At 40.9% G+C, this 20,109-nt stretch overlaps 1 protein-coding gene and 1 long non-coding RNA gene across 5 annotated transcripts; one reads left to right on the top strand and one right to left on the bottom strand.

Annotated features, from left to right (window-relative positions):
* Positions 1-1,910: 1,910 nt before the first annotated feature.
* LMAN1 (lectin, mannose binding 1) lies at positions 1,911-15,706 on the bottom strand. Of its 3 annotated transcripts, none has more exons than XM_059847723.1 (13): positions 15,494-15,706; positions 14,521-14,675; positions 14,330-14,437; positions 13,808-13,869; positions 12,990-13,089; positions 11,670-11,793; positions 11,254-11,312; positions 10,546-10,678; positions 9,555-9,751; positions 9,379-9,449; positions 7,049-7,196; positions 6,235-6,356; positions 1,911-4,792 (listed from the first exon to the last, which is right to left on the bottom strand). In XM_059847723.1, the coding sequence occupies exons 1-13, from the start codon at positions 15,675-15,677 to the stop codon at positions 4,756-4,758; spliced, it is 1,500 nt and encodes a 499-aa protein (XP_059703706.1). In that variant the 5' UTR covers positions 15,678-15,706; the 3' UTR covers positions 1,911-4,755. The 3 variants fall into 3 exon arrangements, with proteins under 3 accessions (XP_059703706.1, XP_059703704.1, XP_059703705.1); XM_059847721.1 differs by having other exon boundaries at positions 7,049-7,199; positions 15,494-15,705; XM_059847722.1 differs by having other exon boundaries at positions 7,049-7,199; positions 9,555-9,748; positions 15,494-15,705.
* Positions 15,707-15,863: 157 nt separating this feature from the next.
* Positions 15,864-19,807, top strand: LOC132327979 (uncharacterized). Of its 2 annotated transcripts, none has more exons than XR_009486662.1 (2): positions 15,864-17,980; positions 18,647-19,807. It is a non-coding gene; the product is annotated as an uncharacterized LOC132327979 (long non-coding RNA). The 2 variants fall into 2 exon arrangements; XR_009486663.1 differs by having other exon boundaries at positions 15,864-18,039.
* Positions 19,808-20,109: the final 302 nt, after the last annotated feature.

Below are 20,109 nucleotides of genomic sequence, written 5' to 3'. Positions count from 1 at the left end.
CTTTTGGGTTTCTGTCTGCTCTTTCCCAGGCTGTCTCCACCTAGACCCCTGCTTTGGTGCTGCATAAAACACCTGTGGTTTGTAATCCTAACTGCTGATAAAGGATGAATAAATCTGAATCTGGATGCCAGAAAACAGTATGGATACCTTTTGAGTTTAGATTGTTACTGTTGGTCTTTATCTTTCTAACCTTTAGCCACATCATTACCCTCACCAGCTCTACTCAGGTGAAGATTTCCAGGATCTGCTACCTAGGTCATAGACTATTTCGGGAAAGAAAATCACCTGCTAGGTTTCCAAAGTTCATGAGTTTGGGTTTTGAGCATTTATTCTACTGCAATGACTGCACGGGCCTTAATGCATTCTGGAATTTTGATTATCTAAATGGTTCTCCCAGCATTCTCATAATTTCGATGAGAACTGGGAGATGGGAGGATTTCAATTTGCCTAATGCCTTAATCTATATTACAGCCTTTCTAATTAAAGCAGACCTATTACTATTAAAAAAAAAATCAAAACCAAAACACAAAAAAAAAACCAAAAAAAAAAACCAACCACAAAAACCCCCCAAAACAAAACAAAACAAAACAAAACAAAACAAAACAAAAAACCCCAAACAAAAACAAGAAAAAAATCACCACAGGACACTCTGAAATCCTGGATTATTTTTTTATTAGTGACTAAACAAGAAACTCTTTCTTTTTGAAACTATCACTCAGAATCACGAATTCCACGTAACAACTACTTCATCTTTATTTAAAATTCTCCTAGCTGGAACTTTGTAAACACTGATTTTTCCAGTGTTAGGTCTCAAGGGTCTTCTCCAAGTGTACGGAAACTGGTACCTGTTAAGCTTTGTGCTGTTGGTCTTTACTGAAAAGAAGCTTCCCTGACTTTGATGTAGGCTTTGATCCCTCTAGAAATGTTTCTAACATAATTTTGTGACTAGAACTGATGCTTTCACAGGATTGAGAAGGGCGAGGACTGGCTTGGGGAGAGACTGCTAAGAAGTCTTGCCCTCCAGCTCTCAACCTTACAATCAGCAAAAGGCTTTCCCATGTTAATTTTGAGATCAAAGATAACAAAAAGGGCTTTAAAAGTTACTGGGCCTATTGGCACTGTAGCTGCTGAGAAACACAGGAGAGACTGGTGACAAAAGGCACAACCCACCCCAGAGTAATTCTGTTCCAGGCAGGTGCTCTACTGCAGCTTAGAAACTTACTGCTTTTTGTTGATGACAGCAATCCCAAACTTCATGAAAACATACAAAACAGCAGCTAATAAAGTACACATGCTGTCACTTCCTTTGCTTTAAATCGATGTAGTTTCCTTATAGTCTAAGTGAAATCAAAATTAAAGACTCTGTTCCTGTTTTATCTGATGAAAGTGGGCGATATATAAAAGCCTGTGTTCCACACCCAAGGAACACACAGATCTCTAACCCCTGCACAGAATTCAGTCTTGAAACAGGCAAATTCCAGAGGGAGGCCAGCCCAAAAATGGCATCCAAACTCCCAATCTTTTCTAGATTCTTTGTTCCTATCAGTCACATAATGCAAAAATACTTATGTGTTCTTGAAAGAACCAGGACTCTGCCCCCTGCTTCATCCCTCTACCAAGAGAATGTAGCCTTTTCTAGGCAGCTGGACCATCAGAAGGAAGTGCTTTAGGGTTTTGTCAGCTAGAATAGATTCAATTCAAGATTCCTGTCCTCCACTTGCTAAGAAACTTGCTCCCGGCTGAGGAGAAGTCACAGAGGGAATTCAGACTCAAAATGCCATTAACTCCCCAGTGTTAGGTAGAACTAAACCCAGATCTGGAAGTGTTCTGACTCTGAACTGAGGGGAAAGAATGCTTCAAATACACTTGCTTAGATTTCATGGACATGTACCAAATGAAAAGAAAAAGGCTTACTAAAAATATGCACCTTTATTCAAATAAGGTTATCTCTGAACTCCAAGTATCAATTTACATCAGTCAGAAACAAACATGAAACTGTCAGCTGTTTGAATTTAAAATAATTTTTAAAAAGTTGACATTTCTTGGTGTTACAGTCATCGATCATTGAGAAAGGTCAGATTTTCTTCCCACAGAATTTACAAACCAGAGCAATTAATTTACAAACTGTAAACCAGGTCATTTAAAAACCATATTGTCCATTTGACTTGTGAAAGATTCAGGGGTGACCATGTGTTTAATAAACCCCCACCAGCACAATCCCATTATCTTGTCATTGCCAAATATTTGCACTTATTATCCACAATTCAAAGACAACTTGTTCTCCCTAATACTGTCCAACTGCATTCTGCATCTTTTCCTCCCAGCTGTGAAATCTTACTGGATAAGAATCAAACACATTGTCACTGCTGAAAGACACCTAGCAGGAGGCTACATTCACTGAAAAATATTCTTAGAATCTTAATTTGTTGCTATCACTTCAAGAACAGACAGGATGAAATTTGAGCTGGGCAGCTGGGAGTTTTCTTTTGATCCAGTAAGTGATGGAAGCTCCAAGGGGAGACAGCTGTGAAATGATTCATGAAGCCAAGTCACCAGTCTTCTGGTGTTCCATATTACACCTTCTGCTCCCTACCGCAGAAGTTTTCTCATTGCATGTGGGAGACATGTCTGATCCAGCAGCCTCCTCCTGAAAACGGTGGGCTTCAAGCTTCCTTCTAGACATCACCCCCAACCTGCTCTTCTTTCTAACCAAACAAACAGAAGTATGGGCTGCTCCAGCTTTAAATCAAAGGAATGGGTGGGTAAATTCACAGTAACAAAAATCCAGGCTCATTCCAATGGACTCATCAGAGCTGCTCCTGATTCTGCCAGATATGTATCAAAATATTTTCTGCATAAGGGGTTTTGCAAAGCCTGCTGTGAGAGGTGTTCTGTTTGGATGTTGCACTGATGCAAGAAGGTCTGCAACTGAAAGGAAACACCACTGTACAATTTCAGAACCATTTAAGAAAATATATTAAGTTTCATTTCAAGAGTCCGGGTTGTAATAGCTTAGACTCAAGGCACCTGGAAATATTTGCTGGTGTTGAAAGAACTGAAGAGATAAATTCCAATGGGTTATTCTGCTTTATCTGAAAAGTTGTTTATTCATTGATTAGCCTGAGGCAGTAGTTTCTCTCATTAGTACAGCAAAATCTGCTCAAATTTAGAAATGAATCTATAAAGCTAAACCACTTGGTTACTGCAGATGTGTTAACTGGTGTGTAGCCAGTGTAATTTTCTTAGTATAGCACAGACATTCACTTTTTGGACACTGTATACTTAAAGTAACAAAATATATTGCATAGATTTATCATTTCTCCAAACTGACAGGCACGATACTGAAGTGTTCTTCATTACAGTGAATTTGGCAGCACATGTTGCACTCCAAGGGAGCAGACTGCAGAAATGCAATAGGAGTAGTCATATTACAGATCATTTTTGCAGATTCAGACAAACAAATTAACAGTTCTAAGTGAAATATCCTGATGCATTTGTGTATTCTATAGAATTTAGGAAACCACAGAAATACTTATTCTATTTCTACATACAACTCAAGGACAAAGTTACCACAGATATGTAAACAAGGCAAAATTAACTGATTTCACATTCCTAAGTTGGGCCCTCTGCTTTCTTTCTTTCCAGTAGCAAACGTTCACTTGATAAGCAGTATTAAAATCATATGTTCAGTCTTACGCTTTTGATATCCAAACAGGAACTGACACAAAACACTAGGTCTACAGATTAACAAACGTGCCTGAAGCAAGTTTGTGAAAAATGGGTTAACACTCAATAGCTGCAGTTTACAATACTCACCACGTCAAGATTTAAACCAAAGCATCTGTACTTGATTCGTGAAAGACACAAGACAGCTTTAGAAAAGTAAAGACAAATTCACACACTAAATATATCCTTGATATAATCAGACTGGAAGATGGATAAAGCAATCACCTTTGTTGGGAAAGTGCCAAAAATCTCCCCAAAAAATTACAGACAGACTTGAAACCATAAAAAAAGAAATAAGCCCCACAATGTACTTAAAGAAACTACTGTATCACATTTTTTCTCACTGCCCAAAATCCAACTGCAAAACTGGGAGAGAAGCCTTTCTTTTCATGTTCTGTATAATTGTTTTTTTACATCAAGTATCAAGAGTCAGGGTCTTAAAGGTCTGTCTTTGTGTCCACATATTAAAAAGTGTTTAAATAAGAATTAACTAAAATATTCTTATACTGTTAAATCCAAGTGGTAAACAAATAAAATGTTTATAATAAATTTTTACCCACCAAAAAAACCCAAATCCCACAGAAGAACAGTTCTTTGAGGTCTGGGTTTTTTCTACCTTCTTTTTATTTTCTTTTTTTTTTTTTTTTTTAACTTCTATGTCAGGACACTTAGTAGCAAGTTTTCTGCACAAATCATCCATCTGCAATTCACTCTGAACAAACACCAAGCCTGGCTGTTTCAACTCCTCCTCTGGAATCTTAACAAAAGCAGAGGAATGGGGAGTTTGTCTTTCAGTATTTATGAAAAAGTCAGCTGAAAACACAGACAGGGTGCACAGTCTTACCCCATCCAGCATTTGCTCCCTGTTTTTAGCATCAACACTTTAAATGGGAACTCATTTTATTTAACGAAATTCAATAATTTATAATATTGAAGTATATCCAACACTAAAATTTCCCTCATTTACAGAAGTGTAGAATTTTCTGTGCATACAGACTGGTGTCATGCACGCACAAACGGAACAGGTCATCAAAAGAACTTTTTGGCTGCTGCTTCTTGCTGGCTCCTGAAAGAAAAGGCAGAAAATAATTCTTCAAGTCTTTTTAAGAGGAAACTAGCTAACTGCTTTAAAATTTCATTTATTTGAGGATTAGGAGATTCCATTCCTTATTAATAGAGACTAAGAGAAAATATAGTCATATCACAAAACCAGAATATCTTTTCTATTCACAAAGACACAGGTCACTGTCTTTCCAATTTTGCATCAGACACAAAAGGAAAAAAAAAACCAAACAACCCCACATGAACAAACAAACTGACTTTTAAAATACTCTTGAACATTTTCTGAAGCTTCTCAGTATCTGATTTGCCTAAATATCAGGGAAAGAATTGACTTTACGTGGAATTTCCTTTTACCCTCTGGAACAGATCATTAATTTTCTTAGTGGATACAGACACTGCGGATCAACCACATCCAGGTGCTGGAATTACAAATGCATCACAAAGAACTGCAGGGAACCAGCTCCTTGTTTGTCTTGGAAATCATCATTCCAGCTCATGGCAAAAAGACTACCAAGCATGGAGGTTGTCCTTTTCATCAATGCAAATAGAATTTCAACATTATGACAAGGAGGGGGAAGAGAAGAGAAAGACGGAGAAGAGGGAGAAGAGGGAGAAGAGGGAGAAGAGGGAGAAGAGGGAGAAGAGGGAGAAGAGGGAGAAGAGGGAGAAGAAGAGGGAGAAGAAGAGGGAGAAGAAGAGGGAGAAGAAGAGGGAGAAGAAGAGGGAGAAGAAGAGGGAGAAGAAGAGGGAGAAGAAGAGGGAGAAGAAGAGGGAGAAGAAGAGGGAGAAGAAGAGGGAGAAGAAGAGGGAGAAGAAGAGGGAGAAGAAGAGGGAGAAGAAGAGGGAGAAGAAGAGGGAGAAGAAGAGGGAGAAGAAGAGGGAGAAGAAGAGGGAGAAGAAGAGGGAGAAGAAGAGGGAGAAGAAGAGGGAGAAGAAGAGGGAGAAGAAGAGGGAGAAGAAGAGGGAGAAGAAGAGGGAGAAGAAGAGGGAGAAGAAGAGGGAGAAGAAGAGGGAGAAGAAGAGGGAGAAGAAGAGGGAGAAGAGGGAGAAGAAGAGGGAGAAGAGGGAGAAGAGGGAAGAGGACACAACAGTCAGGTTGAACCAGGTCAGGTTCCCACTTGATACATGGTGGGTGAATGGGGGTAGAATAAACCAAACTTCATTTTGATAATTCAGCATTTCCAGTGGGTCCTGGAATAGTGGTAAATTTTGCATTCTTAGAGGTTTTGAAGACCTGACCAGTTTAAATCCCAAGTGACCCTATCTGAATTCAGCGTGGACCCCGTTTGGAGCAGAAGATTGAACTGGAGACCTCCCAAGGTCTCTTCCAATCTGAATGATTGCTTGTTTTAACAAGATTAACACAATGATACCATTCCAATGACATTATCAGTCAGCAGTTCTAAAACTATTTGCCCTGCTGTCTTTAAGCCACACAAGACTTACCTATACATTACATAACCAATGAATAACACAGTTTGCACTGCCACAAATATGAAGAAATGCATTGTAGATAAGCAGGATGGAAATGGTGGCAACTCTGGACACTTTTGTTTCTCACTGGATGGCTATAAACCAAGAAAAGAGCAAACAAGACATCCCATCAAAAGACTTACAAAACAAAGGCTTTGCAATGTGATGTAAAAATCAGAGAAGATGGAAAGAAATGACAATACTCTGAAAAAAAAATCTTACTACTCATCTCACTCTCCCACCTTTACATTTCTCAGACAAATTGGCTGATGTTAAATTGAGGTTTACATGGGAAAGAATACATAGATATGGTAAATTAATCAAGGACCTTCTACAGATCATAAACTAATTCAGCTTAACTGGTACCTAGGCTAGACTAAGGTATTGCTGAATGTGAATAATTTTTTTTTTGCATCAAGAAGCCTTAAGCAGAGCCTGCCTGAGTTTTCCCTGATTAAAGCTCTCCCTTGTGTGCAGAAGCACCATAGAATCTCCTCTGTACAGAGCTGTTAAGTAGGGGGGAAAACACAAAAAAAAAGCACCTAGAAAACCTAATTGCTTGACCTTGTTTCCACAGGAAATTAGACTAAAAATCATGCTCTTTGTGCAAAACTTCTCATCAAGACCCAGATCATGCAGTTAGGTCAAGGCAGCGTAGTTTTAGTGAAGCAGCTTAATGAAGGATTAATTGCTCCCTAAATTGCATGCTGGCTCTTCCTAGCTTTTCACTAAGAGGCAAAGAAAGCCGTGTTACACTCATGCTTTACACTCCCAGCACATAAATTACCGTGTTGCGTTGCACTAAATGCTCTATGTCCCTCTTTACTACATGAAGGTGTTCTTTGATGTCATTGAAGTGCTGTGTTGTTTCATAGACTCCTGCAGAGCCAGGGTGCTGAGCCCCACTGATGGATCTCAGAGCATCAGTCACAGAACTTCTGAAACAAGACAAATAACAAACCAGCTTTCACCACACACCAGCTTTTCTACAAACAGCAGCTATTCTGGACAGCTTTTAGCTCATTAGAATTAGGCTGAAATACATAATTGCACCAAAAGGCAGCAAATTTTACTAGCTTTCAAGAATACCTCTCAAGAAATAATCCTTTAGTCAAACTACAATTTTAAAAAATAGTTAATTGTGCAGACAGTTACCATTTGTAGAGTGCCCCATCTTTCAGTCATGCTGAGAATAAGAACTAGCAAATATTCTGTTGCCAGATATCTGCTTTGCCTGCCTGACTGCTGAGGGCTATAGAACAAGAGTTCTGTCTGAGGCGCTAGCCAAGGCTTTAGGATCAGCAGAGTTTAATGCAATCTTTGAAGAAACCCAAAAGCTGCTTGAAAAATAAACAAATAAATAAATAAAATCAGTCATGTAAGAAATAGAAACAAGGAAGAGGCTTTAGGGATAAGAAAAGATTTAGATATATCCTTGTCTCATGATTACCATTTATATGAGGAACTCAATTCCCATATGCATTGTCAAAATACTTAATATTGTCTTATTGTGAATTCATTTTTCTTCTACAACAAATGAAATTAAATCCAGAAAAAGTTGAGGTTTCATAACTAATTTGGTTTGAAGTAAACTAGTCAATGAGAGAAAAAAACCTTAATCTCTAATCAATATGTTTATATAATTTTCCCCTACTGTGCTGTTTCTTTTGAGTTGCAAAGAGGATTATTCTACAGCTAAAATATTTATCATGTGAATGATAATCTTTTCATTATTAACAGAATAGACAATCAAAATGTATGCATTTGGATTTCTTTTTAATTTACTTAAAACTTTTCATTCGGTCCAGATGGAAGCATACTTCAGTGCTTATATGGAGCACTCCTAACGCTCTGTAGAGTGGTCAGCAATTTTTCATTTACCTGGACTTGCAATTAGTGTTACAATGATACATTTTAGAAGTAAATTTCTCACTGGAAGGTTTTATCTTGCCCACTGCCTAATAACCACTGATAGTAATTCTGTCTTTCCACACACCTCACAGTGTTACAACACAAGCGGGACACTCACTTGTTTCTTCTCCCTCCTAACAGAACCATCTCTACATAAGGAACAGAAATCGGCACACCCACCTTCCCCCAGACCAATCCAGACTTTGTTGAAAGCAAAATAACTTCCCTTAACAGACACGGCTGTATCAAATTGAATTTATATTGACTTTTGCGTTAATAACACCCTGCTGACAGTTTCTATTGTAGGAACATGCAAGATTCTTCTGTAAGCAGGTGATTAAGAAATCCACAATCTTGCCAAGAAAATTACTCGGCCCCTAAGTCCTTTCCCTGCGGGATGACAAGCGATGCACAGAGGGGCTGTTTATTTCTCTCTCTAAATAAAGCATTTCTTTAATCTAAGAAAAGTATTAAGATGATATTACGAAAACTGAGCTGGTAAGCAGTCACTAAAAGGGCAGACTGCCAATGTTAACAAGAAAATCTAATTTGCTTGCAAGGTATAAAGATTTGTCAAGAATATTAACATAAAAGCTTCTGTGGAAGAACAAGTGCAAAAATGGAAGCACTCTAATCTTCATTCTACAAAAAACTGACCTACTTAGATAAATCACAGGAACTGCCCTTAAACTAATATGGGGGTGGGGGAAGCACAACTGAAGGAATTGTTTTTCTCCTTTTTTTTTAAAATACAAGGTAAGTAATGTCATGTTTTAGCTGCTGCAAATGAAGGGCTAAACCAGCTTAAAGCCATTCCTGATTTAGACATCAACAGTAAAACAACTTAGAAGAAGTATTGAGACACCCCCACCAAACACAAGCATCTTCAGAAATCTATTTTAGCAGTATAGCACGTTCAGGATAAGGGGTTTACTTAATTGTTTTTAAAGGGGATGAACTTAGCTGCTGAATTTCATTATAAAATTCATGGAATTTCATTATAAAAAAGAGACAAATTAGGGCACTTAGCAATCCTTGGGGCATGAACTGACTTTATTACAGAAGTTAAATATATGCAGGGAGTCTTCACTAAGGAACTGACACAAACGTCAAGTTTGTCAATACTGTCTCACTGAAATAATACAGAGGATTTAAATGGAAATCATAAAATTCAAACCACAGAGATAATATTTGGAAGGTGTTTACCTTATTTCCTTTACTTGTCTAATGACCTCTTCTTGGGTTTTCACAACTGCCTCTATCTCTTGCTGGGAAACCTGGTAGGGGCAGGGGGGGGAAAAAGATCAACATATCTTGGAAAAAACAAATGGATCGCACTGCTGAAATCAGGCTGGGCTCTGAATCACCCGGGTTTTATTTACCTGTCCCTGCTGACCTGGAAACCCAGCTCCTCTTTTGGCAATCTCTTCTGTGACTGCAGAGACGTATTTCCTCTGCTCATCCAGAATCATGTCCAGTTGTCTGTTAAGCTGTTTGATTTCCAAATGAATTCGATTCTGCCCCTCAAAGATTTGTCTCAGTTCACGATCACTCACAGTTTCAAAAGCATCATCTGCTGCTAAGAAAAAAACACAGGGGCTTTTTACACATGTGCACATTCCTCACAAGTTGCATTGGATCATTCTTGCTCTGTTAAGATATTCACATCCATCTACCTTCTACAACTTCACCATCCCAACGTCCAAAAGACTCTGGTCGGGCAAAGGGATTATTTCTTATCAAAGAAAGGCTGAACCATATCTCAAAAATGCAGATCAAAATAACCCATAGGACCTTTAGAACAGTCATAATATATCACTGTGCAATACGGATGACAACCTGAAATCTCACATCTAGATTCCCAAAGTACATTCCCAGTGTAATTGCAGTCATATAGAGCTATTAAAATCCACAGAAGTAACAAATGGCTTCTGTTGTATCTTCAAATAATTTGGTTCTTGTCTGCCCAGCATTAGGCAAGCAATTAAAAGCTTTTCCATGGTAAGCACATGTTCCAAGATATACCCTAGCCCACCTCTAAAAAAGTTTTCTATGAATGTGCAGAAACAGACCAAAAAGATGTCCTTTAAACAATGAAAAAAGGCTACGCTATCTTAATCACCACTTTACAGAGATGCATGACCTTCTCTCCCTTCTGTTCATAATCCCCACCATGTTTCCAGTCATTCATTTTGTTCTCAATACAGGAACCACAGGATAACTTTAGAATCAGGAAATAAATTACAGCAAAGATTTTAAAATAATGTAAGTAACATCAGTGGGAGCTTAGCAATATCAGCCAGAGTATTCCTAGTTCAGAACATCCTGGAAAACAAATGTTCTCCTGGACATATGAAAAATAGCTCAACTTGCCTGGCTGTCCTTGCACATCAGGATGTTCCTTTTGAAATTCTTCCTTCTTCTTATCCAATTCTTGCTGAAAGTGTTCAAACTCTTCTTGATACTTCTCTTTATCTTTCTGAGGGATTTCTGCATCTGGTGTTGGCTTTAAAACATTATCAGAGGGAAGGCCACGTGTGAGATTTTTTCATGTCCTCCCCCACTCTTAACACAACTGACTCTCCTGTTCAGATTTCAGATGTGAACACCTAACAAAATTACTGCAGCACATTCATACATTTAGCTGAAGTGAAAAAGCACACATTCCCATGTAGATTAAATAGAAAATTTTCCCAATAGAAAATTAAAACAAGTTTAACAAGGATAAATGCTGTGTAGCAGTACAGAATCATCCTAAAAGTAGGGAAAGTTCCAAGTGAGAACAGGTATTTACCCACTTCCAAAAGAAAATGTATTTTAGAGTACTGCATGGTTTGATTTAACATCATGTTGCTTCAGTGGTGCTTCCAGAATTTTGGTCTTGAGAATATTAATGACCATATTACTGAAACATTACAATACTAGTTTTATTTTTCTAAACCACATGACAGCACAGCCACATGCCAAAATTGTGAAACAGGAATGCCAAGTGTGACTTAAGAGGAAATACCATAATTTGGTGCTGCACATACAATAATATGTCAATAAAATATTTCACTAATCATGCATAAAAATTCTTACTGCTTCCTTCCCAGGTTCAGTCAGCTGGAAGGTCAGAAATGACAGCACATCATGGTCATCTGTATTCAACAAACAAACAAAAAAAAAAAACACCTTACAAACGTGTCTAACTCCCAAGCCAACCTTCCACTTGCAAAGGATCTTCAAAAAACAGCATCCTCACAAGAGTTTGTGCAGTGGGGAATGAGACTATACAGGGGCTTTGTCAGGAAAAAATTAAAATTTTTTAGCTGGAGCAAGGAAAAGTCCAAAGCATGTCTGTAATTTGGGACTGCAAGAGGGTTAATTACGTCATCATGGTCAAAAATTGGTATAATGGATCAACACTAGTAGTCAAAACCCAACCACCCAACCAACCTTTCTTGCAAACCTTGCAAGTCCCCACAGCATTTGCCATAATTTTTAACGTTTTCTACCTGCAAGTCCCCCTGTGGCTGCAGATATTCCAAAATACCCCTGTGATGGCAACACCATATCTTCCACTTTGGCACAAAATTCATAGTCCTCTTTATCCGGAGTAAAGCCATTATTAATTAATACCTAAAAGGACAAACACTTATGATTTTCACCACATTTGTGTTAATTGTTTTGTCAGTTTGCAGTAATGCTCACAAAATACAACTTTATTGGGTTATTCATTAGCTCATACTGGAAACCAAAAACTATTTCTTTTCTGAAAGAGACATTTTACCAACATTTTACATAAGCATTCTATTTGCAAAATTCCACATCCTAAGAAGGTTCTGGGCAACACAGAACTGATCTACACCAGTCATGCCTTGCAGTTCTGATTCAAAGCTTAAGGAGATTCTGCAAATGCATTCCCGGAGAGAGAACTGCTAAGTTTAGCAGCCACATCTGGGACAGAGGAGTTCCTAGAGGAGGCATCAGGGCCCAGGTGAGAATAGAGTAGCCTTGGAGGCCGAAGTTTAACTTTCATTCAAGAGTGACAGGCAGCTTTTCCCATTACAAAATGGTACAAGGTCTGTCCTCTTCTAGGTGCAGTCATGTTTACTTTTAGAGAAACTTCTACTACAAAATGATAGCTCTGCACTTTACAGTTGCTACCTGTGAATATATGAACAGCACCTTTCCAGAAGGGATCAGATGCCAACAAACACACACTCTGTAGCTTTCACAACCCAGCACCACATTAGTATTTTTCTCTCCTTACCTAGAAGGAATCCACAATCAGCTAGTATGTAGAGAAGCCTTAAAGACCCCCTTATACCAGTGGGTTTTAATCTTTAGTCTTGAAAGCCCTACTATTTTTTGGAGGTGAGAAGCCTCAAGTAGAAAATTTAAATCTACTGTAGAATAGTTTTAGGGTTTTAGCCACATTTCAAGAACCTCTGGTTCAAAAATCAGCTATAAAACCCTCTCCAACTCTTAGATTTGCTTAAGAAATACCAAGCTCAGGAGCAGCTCGATCACCTGTAGCTTAAACAGATCCTGACTTTGGTACACCTCTCTAAGCAAGTCCAGAGCAACAGAAGGGTTTGAGCACACCATGAGTGTGTTTGCACAACTGCCTCCTAAGTCACATTAGAAAAATCAGCAATACCCGCATTCTAATGCAGCCAAAAGAACCTGTGTAGCATTTAAACAGAGCACCTCCTTCCAACCTCTGCTGCCAAGCTCCACATTTCCAACACTGGAACTGACATATTTGTTGCAACCCAGTCTCGTACTTAAGAAGCTAAGAAAGACAAGTAGTTCTGTTATTTCAGACTTACAGTCAGTGTTTTTTGGTAGTATGTGATCTTGACCCGCACAGGATAGGGCTTGTTCCGAAAGTCCCTCTGACAGGATGCCAGCGCTTGCGTGGATCCATCGCTGTGCAAAAAGAGAACATCAATAAAACTCAGTGTTATGATTAGTCAGCTGGGACAAAGAAAGTGTCTGACTCTCACTAAGCAACCTCATCCCAGTTTTTCAATCTGCAAGCTTTTCCAGGCTGGTCTGTAATTGCACTGAGCTTTCTGCAGGGATCTCCAGTACTGCGGGCTGTACTCAGGACACAATGCAGAGGGAATGCAGCAATGGGGAAGTCTGTTTTCTGAGATACATCCTAAGATACAATTTTCAGATATATTCCTGCACCCAGGAACCTAGATGGAAATAAGCTGTAGTGATTGCACCGAGCTAGACACCTCTCCTCTCCAAAATCCAAAAAGATGTCCATTGTGCTGCTGATAAACAATTAGAAATCAAAATTAATCCAACTAATTTAACAGCAATTTGCTTTCAGTTAGTCACTTCTGCCAATTATTAGCTGTGTGTGGAGGACCCCCATAAGCAATAGTCTGTACTGTACCAGTATTCATCTGAGTTCATCCATCCCAAAGGGCATAGCCAATAAAATATCCATCAGTTGCCAATTCCTCTGCTGTTAATGCCAAAGCAGTGTTTTAACGAATAAAAACCCTCAAATGTAAAGGAAACAACAAAGTTTCGTATGAAAGAAGCCTTTATAATGCTTCTTAAAGGGTTTCATGGAACAATTCATCATTCAAAAGCAAGCATTCAGCAATAACACTGAAAATAAACTTACTTCTGATGGTCATACAGCAGCTTTCCATTGTTGCCCACAACAATCACTCCAGGATTGTTTTTCTAGGAAAAGAAATGGCACACAAATGGATTAGGTTAATTTGAAGGAAAATATCAGCAACATCTCTGAAAGCCTTCTGCTAACATCAGTCTAAAATGTCTAAAAGCAAGCCAAAGTTGTGCAGGGAAAACAAAAGCACCAAAGCAGACCTACTATGTATTGTTTAAGTTTCAGGATCATTCTGGACTGGAAAATTGAGAATTGAATACAGCAACTGTCATCCTCATCTGTTACAAAATCTTTGCTGATGAAATGCTCAAAGCAGATTTCTTCCAAGAAAAAAAGCATCTCTGAAGACACGCATAGAAATTGGTGTTTCCAGTGTAAGGGAAACTTGACTATTTTATTTTATCCCTTTGAAGTGAAAGAGGGGAAGAGTAAGAAAACAACACCCTAGTTTCTTCCTCAACAGGCAGTAAATTAATTTGTCATCTTTGCTGCAAGAGTTTCCTTCCAACCAACCTTCCCATCATTGTCAAACGAATCAAAGAAAATTCCAACACCGTTCCATTTATCAGCTGCCCCGAAAACAGGACCTTCCAAGCCTTGCTCTTCTGTAAACCAGATTGCCTACGAAGAAAGCACAAATTCATAAATCAAGATTCACTTTTAAAGCACATTTGTTTTTCTCAGTTAGATTAAACTGCTCCTACCAATCCATCAGCTCCAATGCGGCCTCTTCCTGTAACTCGAAAGGTCACTTCCACTTCCCAATATTCAAATATTGATTTGTTTTTTGTCCACACTGAGCCCTTCTGGCTTTTCAAGGAGGTTGTTATACGGATCTGATCTGCACTTGGGATGGCATCTAGAAAGAAAACAAGATGTTCTAACTTTCTGTTTAGCAGTATAAAAGAACAACAGGCATACATTCAGAGAGAGAATCATTTACTCACATTAAATAACATTACTTTTAGGGATTATTTTCTTGAAAAAGAAGGGGGAAAATCTCATCTATAGACAGTTGCCTTCATGTCACTTGCATCATAACGTCAAGTAAAAAAAGGTACATTTAAGAATTAAGCAGTAGCAACTAAATTAAAGTCTGACAAAAACCAAAACCACAGCAGAAGTCGCTGCAGAGAAACTATATGAAGATGGAACTGTAAATGTCAACACCTTTCACAAGGGGTGACACTCAGGAAAGGCAACAAGCCTTTCGAAGCATCACGGAACCCTTAACCCCAGACGGCACAGAAACAAACGTGGTTCAACCAAGTCCTATTTGCCGAGGCACATTTAGCATTTCGAGCTTTGAGACGACGAAACCCAACAGTTTGTTGGGCAGCACGGCCCGGGCCCACCTCGAGCGCGGCAGCAGTGACACATCAGCACTTCCCGGCAGCGCCACGAGTGCCCTCGCCAGGGCCCGCAGCCGCCACACCAGGAGGCCATAGGTGCCTTCGCACCGCAGCTGGGAGCCCGGGCCCGCCCGGGCACCTCCTCGCCACCGCAGCATGTCCTCTGCGCCTCTGGTGCCACGTGGAGCCCGAGGGCACGGCCGGCACCCACGGCCAGCTTCGCCCGCGGCTTCTCCCCGAGATCCCGCGTTCCCCGACCGGACACTGCTGCCTCCAGCTCAGGAACGCCACCGGCCCGGCCCCATCAACCCCGCCCGGCACTTACTGCCCGTGTGCACCCAGAACGGCACCGTGCCATCCGCCTGCACCAGGTGCGGCCCCTTGAAGCTGTACTTATACTCGAAGCGCCGATGCGGCGCAGCCGCCGCGCCCTCCGTGGCCTGCGCACCGGAGAGCGCCGGGCGGCCGAGGGCGAGCAGGAGCACCAGCGGGGCAAGCGGCGCCGCCATCTTGGCCGAGCTACGGGGCAATGCACAAGGCCAGCGGGGCGGCCTCTGATTGGACGAGCGCGGGGGCGGGCGCGTGAGGGGCGGGGAGAGAGGCGGGACCGAGGCGGGACCGAGGTGAGGGCGAGGAGCGGGGCCGGGCTGAGGGCGGGCCGGGGGCCGGGCTGAGGGCGGGCCGGGGGCCGGGCTGAGGGCGGGCCGGGGGCCGGGCTGAGGGCGGGCCGGGGGCCGGCCGTCGGTTACCGGGCACGGTCGCAGCGTGGCCTTGATCCCTGTCCCTCCTGGTGAATTTCCGAGCTGCCCCGGGTCCGAGGGGATGTGCGCTGTGAGCTGGTGTGCGGGTTAGCCACGTTCGTGCAGCCTCTCAGACAGCTGCGAGCTGCTAACAGTGCACAGGTTGTCTAAAAGATAAATACCCCGTTCGTTCTCCTCAATATTACTTTCTTAGCGAAGACGGCACTTCCAGGGGCTCTTTTCAGTTCATTTGCGGAGTAGTCAGAAGTCCCGCAGGAAAATCCGCACTGTTTCTCCCAACATGCGAGACCAACCTTCCGCAGAGGTGAGCCAAACAAAGCTCAGGTGACAGGCAGGCCCCAGCCGTGTCAGGTGACAGTGGTGACAGGTGGGGAGAGCCCCGACACTGCCAAGATGAGAAACACGGCTGTTTGTCAGTGTGCAGCGTCACAGAGCGGGGCAGGGCTTGTCTCAGAGTTAAACCAAGCGCTGAACCAACAGTTAAGAGCTTCCTTTTCCATTCTCTTCGTTTTCAGCCTGTCTTACAGCCTTATTGGAGAAGAAAATAATTATCAGGAGTGTTTTTCTTTTTCAGTTTATTTACACCCTTGGGTTTTGTTCTACATTTTCCATATCCATTTGATTCTGACATCTCTTCTTTTCCTCTTAATCTGCAAGTATGAACAATCTCAGACTCAGTAAATAGGTTTCAGAGTCTGCTAAAAAATAGGATGACCTTGGAGGCATTTGGGAGAGATCAAGTTCTTTTTCTAAAATGGCACACATTTTCTTCAGCATGGGTGAAAGTAAAACCTTGCATTCTCACTTCTTTTTCAGCTACACGAAAGAGTAAGCAAATATATGACCAGATGAAACTTGGCAAGCAAAATGTTTCTGAGATAAATTTTAGAATGGCTACATATAAATATATTGAGGATTCTTGTTTCTACAGAGAAATAAGTGTTTGATGTTTTGTTTTGTATAGTGTCTTCCATCCAACAATATTCTAAACCATCCCTGATTTATGAATCAATTTTGCTTTTTTAGAGCATATATGTTTGAGATGTCAAGGAAATTGGGAGTCTCTTCTTGGCAGCTTTCTAGGCACAGAAAACTCAGCTGTTTTTCTGTTCTTTAAAGATGTAGAAAGTAATTTTTGCGGTAAAATTCTGGAATTACTTCAGGAGGATAAAATGGTGTGTGCCTCAGAGGTCCAAGCAGAGCAGCATGGGGCCCTCTCCTGTCTGCTTCCTCGATTTGCCAGTAACCTCAGAATTTATGCCTATGAAATACCAGAACCACGCTGAAGGAGACTAGAAAACCAAAAGCACAAGCCTCAAAACAATTCCGTCTTACCCACTCACCCACACATGTGAGAGCAGGCTGAAATTTTGCCATTTAGAGGCATTGGCATAGACACTGTCTTAGCAATTGTGCATGGAGGATTTGTAAAACCTCCTTTGAAAATGGAAACTCCTTTAAAAGTCTTCTTCCCAGGCATGGAAACCTGCCCTCCAATCCACTGTGACATGCAGGAAAACATCTAGAGACTCCCAAAATTATAGATATTAGCAGCTTAGACTCTTCAAGGTAAGTCTCCACAAATTGTTTTGCTACATGAGCTCACTAGAGGAAACAAAAATGTTTCCTATTTGAAAGAACTTCTTGAATTCTGTCCTGAAAATTACATTTGAATTCAAAGCCAGTAACAGGGCTCAACAAAGAGAACAGAGAATGGCTCACTGGCCTGAAACACAATTGGATTGGCAGGAACTGCCTGCACTGGCAGTTTGATAATCTGTATAATCATAATTCTGTACAATCATAATAAATGAAATACCTTCATTGTCTCAAATTCTGTCTGGAAGTAGTTAGTATAATTTCTCTATCATTATTCTTATAAAAATCCCATGATATTTCCCATAGGTCTTATCAGGGAAGTCAAAATCCCTGTGAACGCACAGCAACTACAAATCTCTCCTTCAGCCTCCAGAGCTCTGAGCATTTGGACACATTAACAAGCCCACACTGGAAAGGGCAGAGGAGAAAAAAGGAAAACAAATGAAGCTCCAGTGAGTGAACTCCTAAAAAGTGTGGGGAGAAGCTCCGCTTATGCTAATAAACTTTTGAGGTATCTTGTGTTGAACTTGAAGATTTTGAGTAGAAATGCAAGGCCTGTCTGGTCTCCTCCCATCTCAGTGACCAGTCCATAATTTTTATAAATATCCCTGAAAGCAAGCCTTTGCACACAGGCAGAATTATTTCCTGTGTCACAATAGATGGGAATGCTGAAACAGACTGGGTTTTTGCACTGGCTGTGCTTTAATATATGTGCAGTTAATTAAATGCTGTGTGGAAGTCACAGAGGATTTTACTTTTGATTTTTGCTGACGCCGTGCCTTAGCATTTGAGCCTTAGCACAGCTTTATAAAGCCACTCATTGAAACCAAAGACTCACTGTCCTTGAGCTGCCCCGCGAAACAATGGATAGGAAAAGCACTGGGCATCTTAGAGAGCCTTACTTTTTCTTGTTATTTCTGTTTATCAAATCAGTGAAGGGAAGGTGGACTTTCAGAAATTTTAAGCCGTTCTTCACCAACCAGCCCGATTTAATCACTACTCCAAGACATCTGGAAGTAACAATTTTTCTTTTTAGAATAGTAAAATTATTAAGGTTGGAAAAGAACTCTAAGATCATCAATCCAGGTTTTTAAAAAAACCTTTTTTTTTTTTTACAGAAGAATTTCTTCAGATGTATCACAATTTTAAAAAGACAATATATTGAGCCCTGTTTTTCTGTGCTTCATCTCTCTGTCATAGCCTTGCGGATTCTCCCTCGCTCCTCCTCCTGGGCCAGCAATCTGTGTGTGAAAGTGTATTATTTAATTTCAATTACAATGTTAATTACAGAAGACAAGTGGTTACTGAATCTTGCACCGTAATTAATCAACCTGATATTTACTTACTCCGTTGTTCACACTGGATTAAGCTGGGTCTGGACAAGCAGGGCAAGGAAAGTGAGTGACAGGAGCATTATCATGGCACACTGCCTCCCATTGGGAAAGTTCATCTTCCTTCTGAAAGAGACGCCTTCAGGGATCATGGAATTTGAATTCCCTGTGAATTTGGTGTCATCTTAGCTTGACCAGCTCTGGAAGAACATATTAACCTCCTCTTGTGATTTTCAGAAAACCATTCTAATTTAGCAAGTAATTAAGGGTCACATGTAGGATAAAGAGCTAGATAAGCTTGGATTACGCACAGGAAGCTTTGTTTCCAAGGCAACCCGAGCAGAGGGGGTGTTAATACTGAGGTCAGGCACTTAATGAACTGGGAATGGTTTCTGGCTGCAAAATGTATTCGAACTGGGCAAGGCGAACTAACAACTGCATTACCATTTAATGATTTGATGAGAGAAAACAAATGCCTACAGGGCTACTTATCGGGCAAATACTGAAGAAAAAGCTTACAGGCGGTGCCACCGTTCTGCTAAGTGAGGTCAGGAGAAGTCCAAAACAATGACGCTCGACAAGCCCGAAATACTTCAGTCAGCACGGATGGATTTCGTGACTTCCCAGTGTGAAGGTGTCGCTGTGTGCGTCAGCTGCCGCTGCTGACACACTCACCCTGTGCTGCGTGCTCTTTTCCTCCCGAGGTTAGTCCTGCCCGGAGGTTGCTGCCTGTGGAATCGCCCTGGGGGATTTAGCGCACTGAAAAGCAAGACGGCTCTTCCTAGAGCTCCGGACGCAATCCACTCCTGGGACTTTAGACTCTGGGAATTAATCCCTCGGGGCATTTGACACGGCAGATCTCACACACAAATACCATGCGCATGGATAAAGTGGCCAAATCTGTAGCAAAATAGATGGATTTAGTAAAACACGTTAATGTTTTCAAAATGGATTCTTGCATTGTTTTGTTCTGTATGCCTAAGGAACAGTTGGGAATGATATTGCTGTGCTTGAAGAATATTAGAGTATAGAAATTGGAGATGACCAATTATTAAATACCTGCCGCTTTCTAAGTTCGCTTGGACCATAGCTCTGTGAGAGAAAGAATTGCACAGGCACATTTCAAAGCTTTCTTTAAAACAGACAGGCATTCTCTGCTTTTTGGGACAATCACAGGATATTCTGTAAGGCTGGGGTGTTCTTGTGGCAGGAACACAGGCACCTCTAATTTTGTGCTACGCTTTTTCAAA

Source organism: Haemorhous mexicanus, chromosome 5 (genome assembly GCF_027477595.1).
Source record: "Haemorhous mexicanus isolate bHaeMex1 chromosome 5, bHaeMex1.pri, whole genome shotgun sequence".
Lineage (NCBI taxonomy): Eukaryota > Metazoa > Chordata > Aves > Passeriformes > Fringillidae > Haemorhous > Haemorhous mexicanus.
This window is presented reverse-complemented; position numbering and strand designations above follow the sequence as displayed.